The following is a 20,186-nucleotide window of genomic DNA, read 5'->3' as shown; positions in this document are numbered from 1 at the left end:
GGGTAAAGGTCTGGCAGTGTGGCACGGGCCGGCGTAGGGTAAAGGTCTGGCAGTGAGGCACGGGCCGGCGTAGGGTAAAGGTCTGGCAGTGAGGCACGGGCCGGGGTAGGGTAAAGGTCTGGCAGTGTGGCACGGGCCGGCGTAGGGTAAAGGTCTGGCAGTGTGGCACGGGCCGGCGTAGGGTAAAGGTCTGGCAGTGTGGCACGGGCCGGCGTAGGGTAAAGGTCTGGCAGTGTGGCACGGGCCGGCGTAGGGTAAAGGTCTGGCAGTGTGGCACGGGCCGGCGTAGGGTAAAGGTCTGGCAGTGTGGCACGGGCCGGCGTAGGGTAAAGGTCTGGCAGTGAGGCACGGGCCGGCGTAGGGTAAAGGTCTGGCAGTGTGGCACGGGCCGGCGTAGGGTAAAGGTCTGGCAGTGTGGCACGGGCCGGCGTAGGGTAAAGGTCCAGGTAGACTAGAAGTACCAATGACACTGGCATCAATACAGACACATTAGTAGAAGGCTGATTCTTATCCTTTTGCACCTCATTGGACATATATTAGCTTTTGCACTATTGTACAATAGTATTGGACAAAGGACCGCTAACTGAAATAAGAACTAGTGACTTGTCTTCAAACAAAATTACTTCACGTTGTTTGCAATGTTTAAACAATGCCTTTCCCTCATAACAAAGTCACTGTGCTCCTATTTCAGATACATCAATACATCGTCAATACTGCCGGGTTCCTTCCGAATCCTGATTTCATGTCATTGTCTGCCTGTCATTCTCATTCAATTTCCTCAGCTTCCTGGGGTGTATAATAGCTCTCTTTTCAACCACCAACATCATCCTGAGCTGAGCGGAAGGAGGCTTTGGCCGCCCACACAACCAAAAGTGGCCATGACTGGTTTTGGCAAGAGCAGATCCAATGGTGGAAATAATGTGATGAGGCAGTTGAGAAGAGAGGAAGCGGTTTGGAACCTCCGCTACTGTCTAAGGGTGAAGATAGCTAACCTCACATACTTTATCTATTCCCCACTAACTCCTTCTTCTCTCACCTTACCTCCTATATATGGAATAATAATATATGCCATTTAGCAGATACTTTTATCCAAAGCAACTTAACAGTCATGCTTGCATACATTTTATGTATGGGTGGCTCTGGGAATCGAACCCACAACCCTGACTATGCAAGCTCCATGCTCAACCAACTGAGCCATACAGGACCACCTCTATCACCTCTAGTCTAAAGAATATTGCACTTTAGCACGTGCACTTTCATTAACCCTTTCTGACATTGATATTATGAAATTGCATCCAGTCTTCTTGCTTGTAAATATCCTTTGCTATTTTGGTGTTGTCGTTTTCTAATATGTGATTTTGTCTGTATGTACTGTGATTGCAGCTAAATTAATTGCCTCTTTGAGGACGTTAAAGTTATCTGAATTTGAATAATATTGTATCATAGTAATGGTGTTTTGACATAATGTATAATGGAGATCTTCCGGGGCTCTACTCGGCCTTGTCTCAGGGTAGTAAGTTAGTGGTCTGTTGACATCTCTTAAGTGGTGTGGGGGCTGTGCTTTGGCAGGGTGGGTGAGATTAACTCCTGCCTGGTTGGCCCTGTCCGGGGGTGATTCTGGACGGGGCCACAGTGTCTCACAACCCCCCTGTCCACAGTATCTATGCTGTATTAGCTTGTATGTGCCGGGGGGTTAGGGTCAGCCTGTCTTATCTTTTCAATGTGATTTTAACATACATGAAGTAGCTAATAAGCAACTTTCTAAAAAGTCAAACTAGAATTTGGTCATCCTTACCTGCTACTGTGGAATCAGATTCAACCAACCAACCAGTCAGACTAATTCAGGATTATAGGAGAGAGTTTAGGTCTCGTTTCTCCTCTGTTTCATTTTCTCTCTCTCTCTCTCTCTCTCTCTCTCTCTCTCTCTCCCTCAGGACTACCTTCCTCCCTCCCTCCCTCACTCCGACCGTGTCTCAGAACTCCCTCCCTCCCTAGGACTGTGCCTCAGGACAACCTGGCCTGATGTTTCCTGTCTGTTCCTGTTTGATCGATGAAAATCAAACCAAGCACTGCTAAAAAACGGTATAGGTCCTGTTTTATTTACTACAATATCAATATGCAGCCAATAGGCCTACTGTGAAAAGGACTGTAGTCATGAACCAGTCTTTCCCACCGTGATGATAACACAGGATAACTAACTGATATATTGGCCAGCCATTGCTAAGAGTGGTTTACAATAGCCTTAATGTAATAACATGATAACACAGGATAACTAACTGATATATTGGCCTACCATTGCTAAGAGTGGTTTACAATAGCCTTAATGTAATAACATGATAACACAGGATAACTAACTGATATATTGGCCTACCATTGCTAAGAGTGGTTGACAATAGCCTTAATGTAATAACATGATAACACAGGATAACTAACTGATATCTTGGCCTACCATTGCTAAGAGTGGTTGACAATAGCCTTAATGTAATAACATGATAACACAGGATAACTAACTGATATATTGGCCTACCATTGCTAAGAGTGGTTGACAATAGCCTTATCGTAATGACATGATAACACAGGATAACTAACTGATATATTGGCCTACCATTGCTAAGAGTGGTTGACAATAGCCTTAATGTAATAACATTGACCTGTTGAGCCACGCGTGGGAGTCATGCTCCTGCCTCTATCTTTACAGTCTTGCTTTCCATGTTGATTAACAGCCATAGATTGCAGCTGGGAGGAGACTAAATGACGTCATGCTACCTGTGTCACACACACACACACACACACACACACACACACACACACACACAAACACACACACACACAGGAGTGGGCCGCGCTATACCGTTCCAATGAGATATCCCTATGGGGACTATTAAGGGCACTTAAGGCAATAGTTTTATGTTTGTGTAAGCAGAATATCAAATGGAGAGCCAGGAATCAGCACGCAAGGAGGAAGGAAAATGATGTCACCTGATTGTGGGGTAAATCATTGTCCCACAGGTGGAAAAGTGAAGTGTGCTACTTCAATGCACCTTTCACTCTGGAAGTAAAAGTTTGTCTGCATGTCCGTGCCTTGTTTAATCCAGGAAACACAAAAAGCTGCAAGTGTTTGTAGAGCTAGTTTTCACTCTTCACCGAAGAGCTTCAATCGTTAACCACTGAACTACAGGATCAAAGAGCAGAGAGAGAATAATGTAATGAAAAGGTTATGTCCATAGTGCTGACTTCCTGTATACTCTAGTATATAAGGAGTTCTATAAGGAGTTGAGACAGTGGATTGTGCAGTCAGATGGAACAGAGTAAATAGGCATTTTAACGTCATAGATTTAGCCGGCTGGAATGCGGTTTTAACCAATCAGCATTCAGGATTAGACCCACCCGTTGTATATTATGAAACATCAGTCTTCTTGTCACAGAAAACAACTAACTCAACTATAGATTCCACTAAATTATTCTTCCAACAACTACACTGGCCTTTCTCTTCTTAAATCAGTCAGTTACCACTAATAACAGGCCACAAGAGAAATGATTGTCATTGTATGGCATTTACTAAAAATGACATGGTCTCTTCTGTATGATAACAGTTTGTGCGCCATAAAATGATGTGTGTGTATGGTAGGGTGGGGCGTGGGTCAGTGAGGATGAATACTGTTCTGTACAGTGTTTCTCTCTCTCTCTTTCTCTTTCTCTTTCTCTTTCTCTGTCTGTCTGTCTCTCTCTGTCTCTCTCTCTCTCTTTCTCTCTCTCTCTCTCTCTCTCTCTCTCTCTCTCTGTCTCTGTCTCTCTCTCTCTGTCTCTCTCTCTCTCTCTCTCTCTCTCTCTATCTCTCTCTCTCTCTCTCTCTCTCTCTCTCTCTCTCTCTCTCTCTCTCTCTCTCTCTCTCTCTCTCTGTCTCTTCTCTCTCTTTCTCTGTGTGTGGCCCATGGCCCCGTGGGCCAGTCATAAGTGAGTGGTGGTTGATGGTTGCTCCGTCCCTGTGCATGTGACTGGGGAGCGGGCCGTGTGCGCTCAGCGCTCCACTATGGGCCAGCCCTGGAACAGCTGTGTCCGACCTGGGACAGCCCTGACAAACAGACCATTGTACCCAGTCATATCATGTGTGTGTGATGCAATGAGATCAAGAGGAGGGAGGCACACTTCAATCCACTAGCGCCCATCTACTAGCCAGACTGTGTAGTGTGTTTAGCAGAGAGAACACTCAGAACGCTGTTATTATCCAACTACTATTCTGATTACTGTTGGGAAACTTTATTTGTTTATTTAAATTAATCTTATATTATACAAAATACAAACAGGGGAAGAATTAGGGAGCACTTTGCAAATAAATAAGTAAAGAATAAGAAAGTTGTTGAGTGAAGAATGTTGTACGACCAGATTTTTAAGTATACAGTTTCCAGTCCAGACGGCTCAACCACAAATAAGGAATGAGTCATCAGTTTTCAAAGCAGCAAAAGTTGAGGCCTATCTTCTTACGGATTACAGATAAAGTATCTTTAAGTATGTACGTTTCTTTAAGTATGTCAGTATGTTTAAGTAAAGTGCCTTCAGAAAGTATTCTCACCCCTTTACTTTTTCCACATCTTGTTATGTTACAGCCTGAATTAAAACTAGATTAACTTGATATATTGTGTCACTGATCTACACACAATACCCCATAATGTCAAAGTGGAATTTTTGAAATTCATAAAAAATGAAACGCTGAAATGTCTTGAGTCAATAAGTATTCAACCCCTTTGTTATGGCAAGCCTAAATAAGTTCAGGAGTAAAAAAAAGTGTTTAGCAAATCACGTAATAAGTTGCATGGACTCATTCTGTGTTCAATAATAGCGGTTAACATGATTTTTGAATGACTACCCCATCTCCGTACCCCACACATACAATTATCTGTAATGTCCCTCAGTCAAACAGTGAATTTCAAGCACAGATTCAACCACAAAGACCAGGGAGCTTTTTCAATGCCTCGCAAAGAAGGGCACCGATTGGTAGATGGGTAAACATAAAAAAAGCAGACGCTGAATATCCCTTTGAGCATGGTGAAGTTATTAATTACACTTTGGATGGTGTAGCAATACACCCAGTCACTACAAAGATACAGGCGTCCTTCCTAACTCAGTTGCCGGAGAGGAAGGAAACTGCTCAGGGATTTCACCATGAGGCCAATGGTGATTTTAAAACAGTTTAATGGTTATGATATGAGAAACATTTGGATGGATAAACATTGTAGTTACTCCACAATACTAACCTAAATGACAGAGTGAAAAGAAGGAAGCCTGTACAGAATGAAAGTAAGCATGAGCATAGGCAAAATCCTAGAGGAAACCCAGGCTCAGTTTTCTTTCCAGCAGACACTGGGAGATTAATTCACCTTTCAGCAGGACAATAACCTAAAAGACAAGGCCAAATCTACACTGGAGTTGCTTACCAAGATGACGTTGAATGTTCCCGAGTGGCCTAGTTACAGTTTTGACTTGAATTGGCTTGAAAATCTATGACAAGACTTGAAAATGGTTTCTAGCAATGATCAACAACCAACTTGACAGAGCCTGAAGTATTTTTAAAAGAATAATGGGCAGATATTGTACAATCCAGGTGTGCAAAGCTCTTAGAGACTTACCCAGAAAAACTCACAACTGTAATCGCTTCCAAAGGTGATTCTAACATGTATTGACTCAGGGGGTTGAATACTTACCTAATCAATATATATTAGTGTTATACTTTTCAAATATTTTTTAACATAAATGTTAGAATTTTTCTTCCACTTTGACATCAGAGTATTTTGTGTCAATCGTTGACCAAAAATGACAATTAAATCAATTTTAATCCCACATTGTAACACAACAAAATGTGGAAAAACTCAAGGCGTGTGAATACTTTCTGAAGCCTGAAGGCACTGTATGTCAGTATCTTTAAGTATGTCAGTATCTTTCAGTATGTCAGTATCTTTCATTATGTCAGTATCTTTAAGTATGTCAGTGTCTTTCAGTATGTCAGCATCTTTCAGTATGTCAGTATCTTTCGATATGTCAATATCTTTCAGTATGCCAGTATCTTTCAGTATGTCAGTATCTTTCAGTATGTCAGTATCTTTCAGTATGTCAGTATCTTTCAGTATGTCAGCATCTTTCAGTATGTCTGTATCTTTCATTATGTCAGTATCTTTCGATATGTCAATATCTTTCAGTATGTCAGTATCTTTCAGTATGTCAGTATCTTTAAGTATGTCAGTATCTTTCAGTATGTCAGTATCTTTCAGTATGTCAGTATCTTTCAGTATGTCAGTATATTTCAGTATGTCAGTATCTTTAAGTATGTCAGTATCTTTCAGTATGTCAGTATCTTTCAGTATGTCAGTATATTTCAGTATGTCAGTAACTTTAAGTACTTCAGTATCTTACATTATGTCAGTGTCTTTCATTATGTCTTTATCTTTAGATATGTCAGTATCTGTCAGTATGTCAGAGATGCTTTTGCTCTACTTCTATTGCTATTACAGCACTACTAATATCACCTCTACAGCTATTCTACTAATCACAGTGTTCTACTAATATCACCTTTACAGCTATTCTACTAATCACAGTGTTCTATTAATATCACCTCTACAGCTATTCTACTACTCACAGTGCTCTACTAATATCACCTTTACAGCTATTCTACTAATCACAGTGTTCTATTAATATCACCTTTACAGCTATTCTACTAATCACAGTGTTCTATTAATATCACCTCTACAGCTATTCTACTAATCACAGTGTCCTATTAATATCACCTTTACAGCTATTCTACTAATCACAGTGTTCTATTAATATCACCTCTACAGCTATTCTACTAATCACAGTGCTACTAATATCACCTCTACAGCTATTCTACTAATCACAGTGTTCTATTAATATCACCTCTACAGCTATTCTACTAATCACAGTGTTCTACTAATATCACCTTTACAGCTATTCTACTAATCACAGTGTTCTACTAATATCACCTCTACAGCTATTCTACTAATCACAGTGTTCTACTAATATCACCTCTACAGCTATTCTACTAATCACAGTGCTACTAATATCACCTTTACAGCTATTCTACTAATCACAGTGTTCTACTAATATCACCTCTACAGCTATTCTACTAATCACAGTGCTACTAATATCACCTTTACAGCTATTCTACTAATCACAGTGTTCTACTAATATCACCTCTACAGCTATTCTACTAATCACAGTGTTCTACTAATATCACCTCTACAGCTATTCTACTAATCACAGTGTTCTACTAATATCACCTCTACAGCTATTCTACTAATCACAGTGTTCTACTAATATCACCTCTACAGCTATTCTACTAATCACAGTGTTCTACTAATATCACCTCTACAGCTATTCTACTAATCACAGTGTTCTACTAATATCACCTCTACAGCTATTCTACTAATCACAGTGTTCTACTAATATCACCTCTACAGCTATTCTACTAATCACAGTGTTCTACTAATATCACCTTTACAGCTATTCTACTAATCACAGTGTTCTACTAATATCACCTCTACAGCTATTCTACTAATCACAGTGTTCTACTAATATCACCTCTACAGCTATTCTACTAATCACAGTGTTCTACTAATATAACCTCTACAGCTATTCTACTAATCACAGTGTTCCACCTTTACAGCTATTCTACTAATCACAGTGTTCTATTAATGTAATATTATGCCAGACTAAGGACTTTGCCAGACTAAGGACTTTGAATAGCCCACATGGAATTGGTTTGGTTCCCACTGTCTCCCATCAAAGCTCTATCATTGCTGATGTACATGTTCATAGAGAAAGGGGGTTCAAGTATGTCTGCTTCAAAAGGTCACGGTGACAATTCAACTGGCTGGGAGTTTACAGAGGAGCCCGATACGCTCCCATTACCATGACAAACATGTAGTCCGAGTGTGTGTGTTATTCATTAAAGATATGGGCCTCGGATGTATTTCCCTTTGTATTTGACATTCAGTGCATAGAGCAGCACAACAAAGAGATCTGGAATGGCCATAGAGTGAATGTGTGATGATGCGTCAACCTAGACAGGGTCAATGCAAGGTTAGAGAGATGAATTCCATTCTGGAACAGAACTTATTCTCTGTGTGTCTCACCTTAGACTGACCCATAGTTTGTACGCATCATCAAAATCAGCCTCCTCATCATCGCACACACACACACACACACACACACACACACACACACACACACACAAACAAATTCCTTGGAGTGGTGTAACTGAATTTCCATTGATCCAAAATAGTAACAGTAATCCAAAATAGTTTTACAGTAATCCAAAATAGTTTAACAGTAATCCAAAGCATGAAGTGAATTACCCTTTTCTAATCACCAGACTTTTCTAAACATAGAGAACTTTGAGAAGTGGGGGGGGGTTGATAGCAAACCGGTAAATTATACATTTAAAAAATCTAATTTTCCAAAAGTAAATTTGACTAAATGTCTTATCGGTTTAGTTGTTTATTAGCCAGGAAGTCAGGATTCAGGAATGTTTGTGTGAGCGGATCTTCTTCCCGTTAACGCTGCTAAAACAGGAGTTTTCGTCAGTGATGACTATTCCTACATGGAAGGGAAGGAGGCTCCTGTTGTCTGTTGTTAGACTTTAACGTCTTCCTGTGTTATGGAATTTCTGTATATTTTTTACCATCTTTGATCCAGCCGATGATGCCTCACGTTTGGTATTTTTCCAACACACTAGCTGTCTCCTGGTCCTATTTTAGGGTTAATTGCCAAGGTCAAGTTTCTCACTCTGTGAACAAGAACAGACAAAGCATTCACTGATCTACGTAGACTGCTTCCTCTGACAAAACTTGCATAATTACTCTATTCTAACGTTGCTGACCTTTTTAGGGGGGAGAATTTTTATACAGACGCAGATCTCTGAGTTTGGATACTATACTGGCTGCTTCCCCTGACTTCGTTTCGATATGACAGCTGCACACCTAAAAAATCTACAACGCTAACATTAACAATAGCCTAGTCAGCAGAACAGGCCTCTGGGACAGTGTTACAGTACAGTCAGTGACTCACGGTAGAGTTTACCCACAGACACTGTTCAACATTGTCTTCAACCCTAAAGAAGGCACTGCACCGAAACGTGGGTTTGAGGTTTACCCATTAAATTGTTGGGAGGATATATAGTGTCCTTATTTTTATACAACATGGTCCTCAACAACATTTGAACAGGTCTCTCTAGCGAAATATGTTTTTTATCTCAAAGTAACAAAACAATAAATTGTCTTTGATTCCTCCCTCAATGGAAACTAACCTACTGTACTGACATTGTATTCAAGAAGCATTTAATGCATGTCTGCTGTTCCTTTTTCTCCATGGAAACGAACCTACTGAACAGACTTACAGCATTCCAAAGCCAAGGCGCAAACATGACCGAGACTTTATCACCCATAATGTGGAGTTTGAATGTTCATGTTGTGTCAGAGACCGTCCCTGTATGTCTAACCCGAGTCATGGTGTGTGTTTTCTCCTTTGATGTAATCTGTTCTAACTATAGATAGCAAAGGAGGGTGTGTCTCTGTTCTGTAGTTCACAGTCTACTCAGGACACATGACTCAGTCAAACCCTGTCTGGCCGAAGTCAATTACACACAGCTGGGAGAGACGTTGAAGTGCTGAAGAGAGCAACTATGAAGCACACAGGTGAACCCTGTACTGAAAGTTTCACACAAGAGCTAAGAACCTGATTATGAATGAACTCGCAAAACTGAAAATGCATTTCAAAACAGATTTGTCTGTGTTAGTTTTGAAATGTATTGAATTACTTTGTAACACAACATTAATACAATCCATGCATTTTCAACACATTTTTTAAACGTATATAGTCTTACAGTAGGCCTAGGTGAGGACAAGGGAGTCCTTAATATTAGGGGTGTCAGGTAGCCTAGCGGTTGAGAGCGTAACCGAAAGGTTACTGGTTTGAATCCCCGTGCCGACTAGGTGAAATATTTGTCAATGTGCCCTTGAGCAAGGCACTAAATGTAAAATGATTAGGATTCATCTGTGGATGATTGTTCTCAGTCAGGGTGCGCTATAATCACCAGAGACTGTATGGGGGAGGGGGAGGGAGGGGGGGGATGAACACAATGTGAAAGTAGAACTAGGACAGAGTGGCTCCCTCTCACCGGAGCATAGTGAAATATCACACGTTGGTACGGTTACTAAGCCAGTAATGAGAGGTTATTAATATCATCAGTGTGTTTCCTGTGTCTTGTCAGGGCCACTGGGAGTGGGAGAGCTGGCTGGCTCATACTGTCTGCCTGTAGAAGCATGGGATCCCACAGGGTGGAGGCAAAGCCAAGCATATGCAGTCAGACAAGTATCTCTGACAACACTTCTATTCAACTGAAACAATAATGCACATACTGTCTAGGCAGACTCTTACCTGTTCGTTATAGAACTATATTTTGATCAATTCAAACTGGAGAAAAAAAACTGAAACTGAAAACCGAAACCAACTACTAATCACTTTTTCAACATCTATAAAGATATGGTTCATGATCTGTCACAAAGGGCATATGACTCCATAGGGGTTACAGTGAAGCTAATGACAGACTATTAATCAACATTTAAGGCTCTCGAATGCTTGAGATCATTTTGAAGTGGTAAAGGATGGAAGTGCTGGAAGTGTGTGAAACAGTCAATAGAAAGGGGCTTTCAAGAAAACAGCCCAGACAAGGTGACATCATTCATTTGGAATCAGAATGGAGGTATTCCCCTTCTTGGCTTGTCTGGGAAGAATTGGATCATTGGGCAGTAGGCAGCACTAAGATGGTAGGGGAATGTTAGGGGATATTCAGCACAGCCCCGGTTTAAATAAAGTTCAGGACATTGGATTTGCAGGAGGAGGGTTCACATTTTTTATATTTTTTTCATTCATTGCTAAGGCCACCGTGCAAAGTCCAAATATCCCTATTCTGGAGGAAGATCAAGACAACCTTGTTATCACATTCAAAGCAGTTTCTCTCAAACGATTACAGAGGCTTCTATCTAAAGTCCTCCTGTCCTAGCAAATGTGTTAATTTTAGCACTGAGTAGGAGATCTGCGTTTTTCTAGCCATGAAGTTCAAAGCCCTCTGATGTCATCATCCTGCATCCAAGCCCCATAGAGAAAAACCACAGAGTCAGTCAGAGTCCTTTGATGAGTGGCTGGGCCTGTTATTAAAACTGATCTTCAATGTTTAACTGTCTTCAATGCACATTCCTGACTGTGTAAAAATGTATGTTGTGTACACTGCTGCAGTTTGGATGTTTACAGTACACGAATGGACTTGACCTATACACTTTATAAGGCCTTATTGTACGGAAGAGTCCTTTTTTATCTCACACGCGGCATCAATAGTGAAGGGGGACTTCCAAACCAACTCACCTCCGCCCACGCCAAACCTCAATAACGACAGGCCACGAACCCTCAGACTATTAACACAATGGCATTCCATACAGAACACATAATGTACCTTTACCCAGACAGACCTAGCAACACGGCAGGGAGCGCCTTGACACACGCGTAATCTTCATCATCATCATCCTCAATTAAAATAATCTCTCTACCATAGAATCTTCTCAAGATCGAGAGATTCCACTTTGTAAGTTTAGACGAACAAGAACAAACATTTTCCCTTTTGCTTTTGATTAGCTGCATGTGGATTTTATTTATTTAGCGAATGCAAATTCCCTAAATCAAGTCCTTTAAATTGCTTCCGGTCCTGCTGGAGAATGTGGAATCACACACACTAACAGACAAAACTTTGTTTTTGCTCTTGTTGTTTCTAAATGGATAAAATAGCATATACAGTGCATTCAGAAAGTATTCACACTCGTTGAATTTTTCCACATTTTGTTGTGTTACAAAGTGGGATTAAAATGGATTGATCTAATTGCAATTTTTTTGTCAACGATCTACACAAAATACTCTGTAATATCAAAGTGGAAGAAAAATTCTAAATTTGTACAAAATATACAGTGAGGGAAAAAAGCATTTGATCCCCTGCTGATTTTGTTTGTTTGCTCACTGACAAAGACATGATTAGTCTATAATTTTAATGCAAATCAATTTATAACATTTTTGTCATGCGTTTTTCTGGATTTTTTTTTTGTTATTCTGTTGGAGTGTGCCGTTGGTTATCCGTAAATAAATACAAAATAATCATAAAATTGTGCCTTCTGGTTTGCTTAATATAAGCAATTTGAAATTATTTATACTTTTACTTTGATACTTAAGTATATTTTAGCAATTACATTTACTTTTGATACTTAAGTATATTTAAAACCAAATACTTTTAGACTTTTATTCAAGTAATATTTTACTGGGTGACTTCTCCTTCTCCTTTTACTTGAGTCATTTTCTATAAAGGTATCTTTACTTTTACTCAAGTATGACAATTGGGTACTTTTTCCACCACTGTTGATTAGATAAGTATTCAACCCCCTGAGACAATAAATGTTAGAATCACCTTTGGCAGTCTCTAAGAGCTTTCCACATCTGGATTGGGCAACATTTGCCCATTATTCTTTAAAAAATCATTCAAGCTCTGTCAAATTGGTTGTTGATCATTGCGAGTCAACCATTTTCAGGTCTTGCCATAGAATTTCAAGCAAATGTAAGTCAAAACTGCAAGTTAGCCATTCAGGAACATTAATTGTCTTCTTGGTAAGCAACTCCAGTGTAGATTGTGCCTTATGTTTTAGGTTATTGTCCTGTTGAAAGGTGAATTAATCTCCCGGTGTCTGGTGGGAAGCAGACTGAAACGGGTTTTCCTCTAGGATTTTTCCTGTGCTTAGCACCATTCCGTTTATTTTGTATCCTACAAAACTCCCCAGTCCTTAACGATTACAACCATACCCATAACATGATGCAGCCACCACTATGCTTTAAAATCTGGAGAGTGGTACTCAGTAATGTGTTGTATTGGATTTGCCCCAAATATAACACTTTGTATTCAGGACAAAAAGTGAAATACTTTCTCACATTTGTTGCACACAGGATGCATGTTTTGGAATATTTTTATTCTGTACAGGCTTCCTTCTTTTCACTCTGTCAATTAGGTTAGTATTGTGGAGTAACTACAATGTTGTTGATCCATCCTCAATTTTCTCCTATCACAGCCATTAAACTCTGTAACTGTTTTAAAGTCACCATTGGCCTCATGGTGAAATCCCTGAGCAGTTTACTTCCTCTCCGGCAACTAAGTTAGGAAGGACTCCTATATCTTCGTAGTGATTGGGTGTATTGATACACCATCCAAAGTGTAATTAATACTTTCACCATGCTCAAAGGGATATTCAATGTCTGCTTTATTTATTTTTACCCAATAAAGAAGGTGCCCTTCTTTGCGAGTCATTGGAAAACGTCCCTGGTCTTTGTGGTTGAATCTGTGTTTGAAATTCTCTGCTCGACTGAGGGACCTTACAGATAATTCTATGTGTGGTGTACAGAGATGGGGTAGTCATTCAAAAATTATTGCACACAGAGTGAGTCCATGCAACTTATTATGTGACTTGTTCAGCAGATCCTTACTCCTGAACTTATTTAGGCTGGCCATAACAAAGGGGTTGAATACTTATTGACTCAAGACATTTCAGCTTTTCATTTTTAATTCATTAGCAACATTTTTCCACTTTGACATTATGGGGTATTATGTGTAGGCATAAGAGACAAAAAATCTCTCTGTAACACAACAAAATGTGGAAAAAGTAATTTTGGTTACAAGAACCTAAGAATGTGGAAACTGTGGCTATCCTCTGAGTTTGTGGATTGGACTCTGTGATGTGGTAAATAGTTTATTCTCTCCATTCTTTGAATTTCAAACCACGAGCGGTTAGGTAGGGTTTGAGATGATGCACTTATTTGTCGAGTCAAATGATTCCAAGAGACAGTGTTTCAACACTTCGAGTAGATTTGTTTTAGTCTGTGAATATGGGCCTACAATTTGAAAGTTCAAATAATTATATCTACAACAATGTTTAATTGTTTAGTCCAATGCTCTCATCCGTTACCGGTCCATGTTCCATTGCCTAATAGAAAATAACAATCACTTTGATTAGGTTGGTAGTTACCTATCTATGACCAAAATGATTGTCCTTTCAGAAAATTACTGATTGATCTATACTGAACAAAAATATAAAACACAACATGTAAAGTGTTGGTCCCATGTTTCATGAGCTGAAAAAAAAAAATCCCAGACATTTTCCATACGCACAAAAAGCTTATTTCTCATGCACAAATTTGTTTACATCCCTGTTAGTGAACATTTCTCCTTTGCCAAGATAATCCTTCCACCTGACAGGTGTGGCATATCAAGAAGCTGATTAAACAGCATGATCATTACACAGGTTCACCTTGTACTGGGGACAATAAAAGGCCACTCTAAAATGTGCAGTTTTGTCACACAACACATTGCCACAGATGTCTCTCAAGTTTTGATGGAGTGTGCAATTGGCATGCTGACTGCAGGAATTTCCACCAGAGCTGTTGCCAGAGAATTGAATGTTAATTTCTCTACCATAAACTGCCTCCAACGTCAAGAATTTGGCAGTATGTCCAACCGGCCTCACAACCGCAGACCCTGTGTAACCACGCCAGCCCAGGACCTCCACATCCAGCTTCGTCTGAGACCACCCACCCGGACAGCTGATGAAACTGAGGAGTATTTCTGTCTGTAATAAAGCCATTTTGTGAGGAAAAATGCATTCTGATTGGCTGGGCCTTGCTCCCCAGTGGGTGGGCCAGTCTCCCAAGTGGGAGGGCCTTTGCCCTCTCATGCCCACCCATGGCTGTGCCCCTGCCCTCCCAGGCCCACCCATGGCTGCGCCCCTGCCCAGTCATGTGAAATCCATAGATTAGGGCCTAATTTATTTTAATTTTAATTGACTGATTTCCTTATATGAACTGTAACTCAGTAAAATCGTAGAAATTGTTGCATGTTGCATTTCTATTTTTGTTCAGTATATTTTACTTTTGTATTGAAAAATGTATGAAGGCACCTTTGAAGAAATATATAAAATAGTTTGAAAATCGTTGCTTATGTTAGATCAAATGCAGTTAGACTGAGTCAGTCTCATGGTTTCTTTGTCATACATATTCCTATTCCTTGTGTCGCTTGAACTACACTGAACCAAAACATGAAATGCAGCATGTAAAGTGTTGATCCCATGTTTCATGAGCTGAAGAAAAAAAACACAGACATTTTCCATGCGCACAAACAGCTTATTTCTCTCAAATGTTGTGCACAAATTTGTTTACATCCCTGTTAGTGAGCATTTCTCCTTTGCCAAGATAATCCATCTACCTGACAGGCGTGGCATATCAAGAAGCTGATTAAACAGCACGATCATTATACAGGTGCACCTTGTGCTGGGGATAATAAAAGGCCACTTTAAAATGTGCAGTTTTGTCACACAACACAATGCCACAGATGTCTCAAGTTTTGAGGGAATGTGCAATTGGCATGTTGACTGCTGGAATGTGCACCAGAGCTGTTGCCAGAGAATTGAATGTGAATTCCTCTACCATAAACTGCCTCCAAGGTCGTGGGTGGTCCTGGCTGCCAAGTGGGTGGGCCTATGTCCCGACCTCCCAAGTGGTGCAGTGGTCTAAGGCACTGCATCGCAGTGCTAGCTGTGCCACTATAGATCCTGATTCGAATCGAGCCTCTGTTGTAGCCGGCTGCGATTGGGAGACCCATGGGGCAGCGCACAATTGGCCCAGCGTCATCCAGGGGAGGGAATGGCCGACAGGGATGTAGCGCTGTTGGTAGAGCATTGCGTTTGCAACGCCAGGGTTGTGGGTTCGATTCCCACGGGGGCCAGTATGAAACATAATAAAATAATGTATGCACTCACTAACTGTAAGTCGCTCTGGATAAGAGCCTCTGCTAAATGACTAAAATGTTTTCTGAGGCCCACCCATGGCTGCACCCCTACCCAGTCAAGTGAAATCCATAGATTAGGGCCTAATGAATTAACTTATTTCCTTATATGAACTGTAACTCCGTAAAAACGCTTAAATTGTTGCATGTTGCGTTTATATTTTTGTTCAGTATATAACGTCCATATTTTATTTAGCCTACATTATTGCATAAAAAACTGACATTTTCCTCAATAGTATTGATATTGAGGCTATAGGTCTACAGACAGAAAGCAGCTGAGTTGTCCAGGCTCTGTCGCACCCGGCCGCGACCGGGAGACCCATGGGCGGCGCACAATTGGTCCAGCGTCATCCAAGGTAGGGGAGGGTTTGCCCGGCAGGGATGTGGGTTTGTTTCCCACCGGGGGCCAGTATGAAAAAAACTAAAACAAAAAAACATGTATGCATTCACTAACTGTAAGTCGCTCTGGATAAGAGCGTCTGCTAAATGACTAAAATGTAAATATGTCATGTAAATGAGTTATATGGTGATTGCCACCTGCTGTGTCATAATGCGGGTGTAACCAGCAGGCTGTACTATCGGAGCGTGTAGAGGCGCTGCAATAATATCTGCCCGAGACGGTGATACATTGTAGCAGTAGCATGCCGCGCATACAGTTCTTTTGTAACAACAAATGTGGCGACATTGTAGCAGCCTAGTTTTCATATTGATATCCAACAGCTCGTATTCAACACGTTGATTTTAGACGATTTGACGAACCATTTGTCCCACTGTTTTTAAACTGTAAACTCTACAGTCAACAACCTCGCTCTCTTCCTGGTACTGTGTTCTTTAAAGCTCAAAAAGAGCATGCGCGACGGGTTAGCTCTGCTGCAGAATGACGTCACCAATTCAAAACACAGGCAAGTCCAGACACACTACCGTCCGATCTGTCATACGATGTACGCTTTAATTTATTCTAGCCAACTAACTGAGGATATTTCTATCACGTTGCATGCGAATGAAGCCGGAAATTTGGAAACGTTAACGACTGTTTTGGATATTTTCGAAGGAATATAATTTTGCGCAAATGTCCGGACATTGACATTGTGAACCTACCTGTCAAAGGAATCTGTGAAGTGCTGTACTGTTGTTGACACGAGCCGAGCGGCGTTATCTCTGCTCATGACGATGCCTCTCGAGGATGATCTAGCCTTAGCAGCCGCGACTGGCAACACCGATCGTGTTAAAATTCTATTACAAAGTGGAGTGGACGTCAACGGTGTAAACTGCTTTGGACGGACACCTCTGCAGGTAAGTGTCTCGCGCTACGCTCTCCTCGTCGTGCTTATTGGTGAAGATCGTGTCATGATTATTGTAAAAGAGAGTCAATGTTCAACGATGTCATCAATATTTTAGCGTTGCAGAGATGGCCTTGTTCAAAAAAAAATACATCGACTATGTTTTTGGTTGAAACCGTAAACTGTCTTAATCCATTACTAGAATAGCATGTCATACTGTGAAATAATTTGCATGGGACCTATATTACCTTGTTATATATGCTATATATTTTAACGTGCTTTATTTACGTTATAGTTTAGTCTGTTGAGCTCCAACTAGTGCGCATGATGGGAATGGTGCGCAATTGCGCGTGGCTTCTGTAGGCCTTCCATTACGTTTTATCAAGTCCAAATTGATACTTCTATTGTTGGAAATATTTCCATTAGTTTGCCTTTCAAATAAACATAGAAATAATTCGATATTATACTCTATCAAAATGGTCCATGGCATTACCAATGTAGGCTATATAGGGGCAATGAAGGATGCATGCAGGTCACCACACCCAATGTTCCAAACTAAAAAATGATCTCCCAAAAATGGCCAAAGTTATCCATATACATGATCTATCTTTTTGTAAATTATGAATGTGTTCATATTTAATGACCTACTCTAAAAACCAATTTCCTTGGGCTGCTATCAAAATGCCTTGGCTGACTCTTCCTATATTTTGCCTTAACACTTTGATAGGCCTACATTTTGGTGCTCTTTAGGTTTGCTACATTACGAAATATGTGGCCTACAATTAAAATAAGTAACAACTAATTCATAAGATTAATTGTAGGCCGACTTATACCCTATAAATATGTTATAGCATCAGTTGGGCCTAATTACTTCTTTTTTTTTATGTGGATACATTATTATATTGTTATTAAATTGTTAAGTGAATTACAGCACAGATATTTTTTGATAATTAAAACACTTTTCGCAATCTGAAACGAAAAGCACGCGCTTTTATGGTCTGATAGAACTATAGGCAAACTGTATTATTTAGTGTTACTCTAAATAACTTATTATACACCATGGCAACATTATTTGCCTCGCAAATATAGGCATATTTATTAAATATTCTAGCAGAAGGTTTGTAAGTAAAATCAACTGCATTTGTATTTCCTAGGTGATGATGATGGGCAGTTCACCTGTGGCGCAGTTGTTACTAATGCAAGGAGCGGATCCTAATATCGCAGACCGACACACCGGGACGACGCCGTTACACGATGCCGCCAGGATGGGCTTTTTGGACACGGTAGAGATCCTTGTCCAATTCCTCGCTGATCCGAATAGCCGGGACAATAGGAACTGCCGGCCAATCGATTTGGCAAAAGAAAGTGGACACCAGAATGTCGTTGCGTTTCTGCAGGCTTTATGAATTCAAAGATGCGTTGTATTTATTTGTTTGACGATTTTATTGTATAGAATACGGATGTATATCCTAGACCCGTTAAGTTCTTAAATACTTTTTTTTATCGATAAAAAATGCTTTATTTATGCCTCTCCAAGAGTATTGCACACTTTATGCACTTAATCAACGGTTTGTTAATTAGGCTTAAGAGTTAAGTATATGTACAATTTTAATTTTTAGTGTTAAGTTGTAATTAGGCTATTTGCTGTTTTTTAAATATTAAATCATGTAATAATCACAGATAGACTGGTTTAGCGTTGCTATAGGAAAATATATACTCTGATGGATGCAATATTGATAAGGTAAGGAATTTACTGAACAAAAAATAAAAGCACACAGGTATTGTGATACCTTCAATACACCCGTTTGAACTTTTGATTAAATAAATAATTGTTTTTATCAGATTGCATTAGCCCTTTATGATGAGTTATTATTAGAAATCCAAAAGTAAACATTTAGGTAGGGTATGGATTTGTGTATTTTGATAATAATCCATAATCGTTTATATTAAGACAATGTTATTGGAAATGGGTCTGGACTTCCTGCATATAAAGCTGATGATGTTTGTATTTGTATTTTGAATAATTCCGAGAAAATTGTTTAATGTCAAACCTAAAGTTGGTCACTTCGATTCTGAATTATTTAAGTACCTACCTACTTAAATATGTATTAATTTAGGCTATAATTAAGTATTTATGGAGCTCAATTTGAAAACCATAAGCTTCGCTACAATGTATCGACATTGAACGAAATGTTTAACTTTTGATGGCAGGAAATAATCTAAATAATGGAAGGATCTAGACCACAATGAATTAGCGTGTCCGTTTGTGAGAAGTAAGGTGTGTCCCTTCAGCTCGATAAACTATTGACTTTTTTTTTTTTTACAACTTAAACATACCTTTTATTTAGGCCTACTATAATGGGAACATACTTTTTCTGTTGAAACGAATGTTTGGATAGGCTGCAAGACCTATTGTGTTTCTTTAACATAGCCTACACACCTAAAACTCAACTAGGGACCTCATTGTTGCCCTCTAATCAGGGACTGGTTTATACCTGGGACACCATGGGTGCGATTAATTATCAGGTAGAACAGAAAACCAGCCGGCTCTGGACCTCGTAGGGTAAGAGTTGAATACCTCTGGCCCTACACAATATTCCAAAATCAATAAACGTATTTATTTTTCACTGTGGAACAAACACTCACGAGACTGTGTGTAACTTACTGTACAAGAGGAGATAGCAAAGTGGGCGTCTCCCGAAAATTCAAATAGTACATTGCACGAATGATCAAGATTTTGGTTCATGGGTCTAATAGGCCTACGTTTTGCATGAATATAAATGTTATTGTTAACTGTCATTCCGCCATTTTGCTTCATTTTATTTGAAAGGTCAATCTAAACTAGACCACTGTAATAACGCAAAAAATAAATTATATATATATATATATATATGGGGTCAAAACACACTTGTTTTGTATATGAGAGATGCATAAAGCATAGATGTCGACGTATGACGCCCCTTGCAGTTTCTCTTATCATT

At 39.8% G+C, this 20,186-nt stretch overlaps 2 protein-coding genes across 2 annotated transcripts in view; both read left to right on the top strand.

The window, feature by feature from the left end:
• cxxc4 (CXXC finger 4) overlaps window positions 1–20,186 on the top strand; it is a gene marked incomplete at both ends in the record, with an annotated part of 104,338 nt that overhangs the window by 29,045 nt on the left and 55,107 nt on the right. The gene's annotated exons all lie outside the window — the stretch shown is intronic.
• Window positions 16,779–19,213, top strand: cdkn2a/b (cyclin-dependent kinase inhibitor 2A/B (p15, inhibits CDK4)). Its single transcript, XM_084188653.1, has 2 exons — window positions 16,779–17,218; window positions 18,360–19,213. The coding sequence occupies exons 1-2, from the start codon at window positions 17,090–17,092 to the stop codon at window positions 18,609–18,611; spliced, it is 381 nt and encodes a 126-aa protein (XP_084044779.1). The 5' UTR covers window positions 16,779–17,089; the 3' UTR covers window positions 18,612–19,213.

Source organism: Coregonus lavaretus, assembly GCF_964263955.1.
Source record: "Coregonus lavaretus genome assembly, contig: SUPER_35_unloc_1, whole genome shotgun sequence".
NCBI lineage: Eukaryota > Metazoa > Chordata > Actinopteri > Salmoniformes > Salmonidae > Coregonus > Coregonus lavaretus.
This window is presented reverse-complemented; position numbering and strand designations above follow the sequence as displayed.

Excerpts from the sequence above, each read along its gene's own strand:
- cdkn2a/b (XM_084188653.1), top strand. The coding sequence starts at position 17,090 with ATGACGATGCCTCTCGAGGATGATCTAGCCTTAGCAGCCGCGACTGGC. Across the intron at positions 17,219-18,359 it reads TTGGACGGACACCTCTGCAG|GTGATGATGATGGGCAGTTC; the intron begins GTAAGTGTCTCG and ends TGTATTTCCTAG.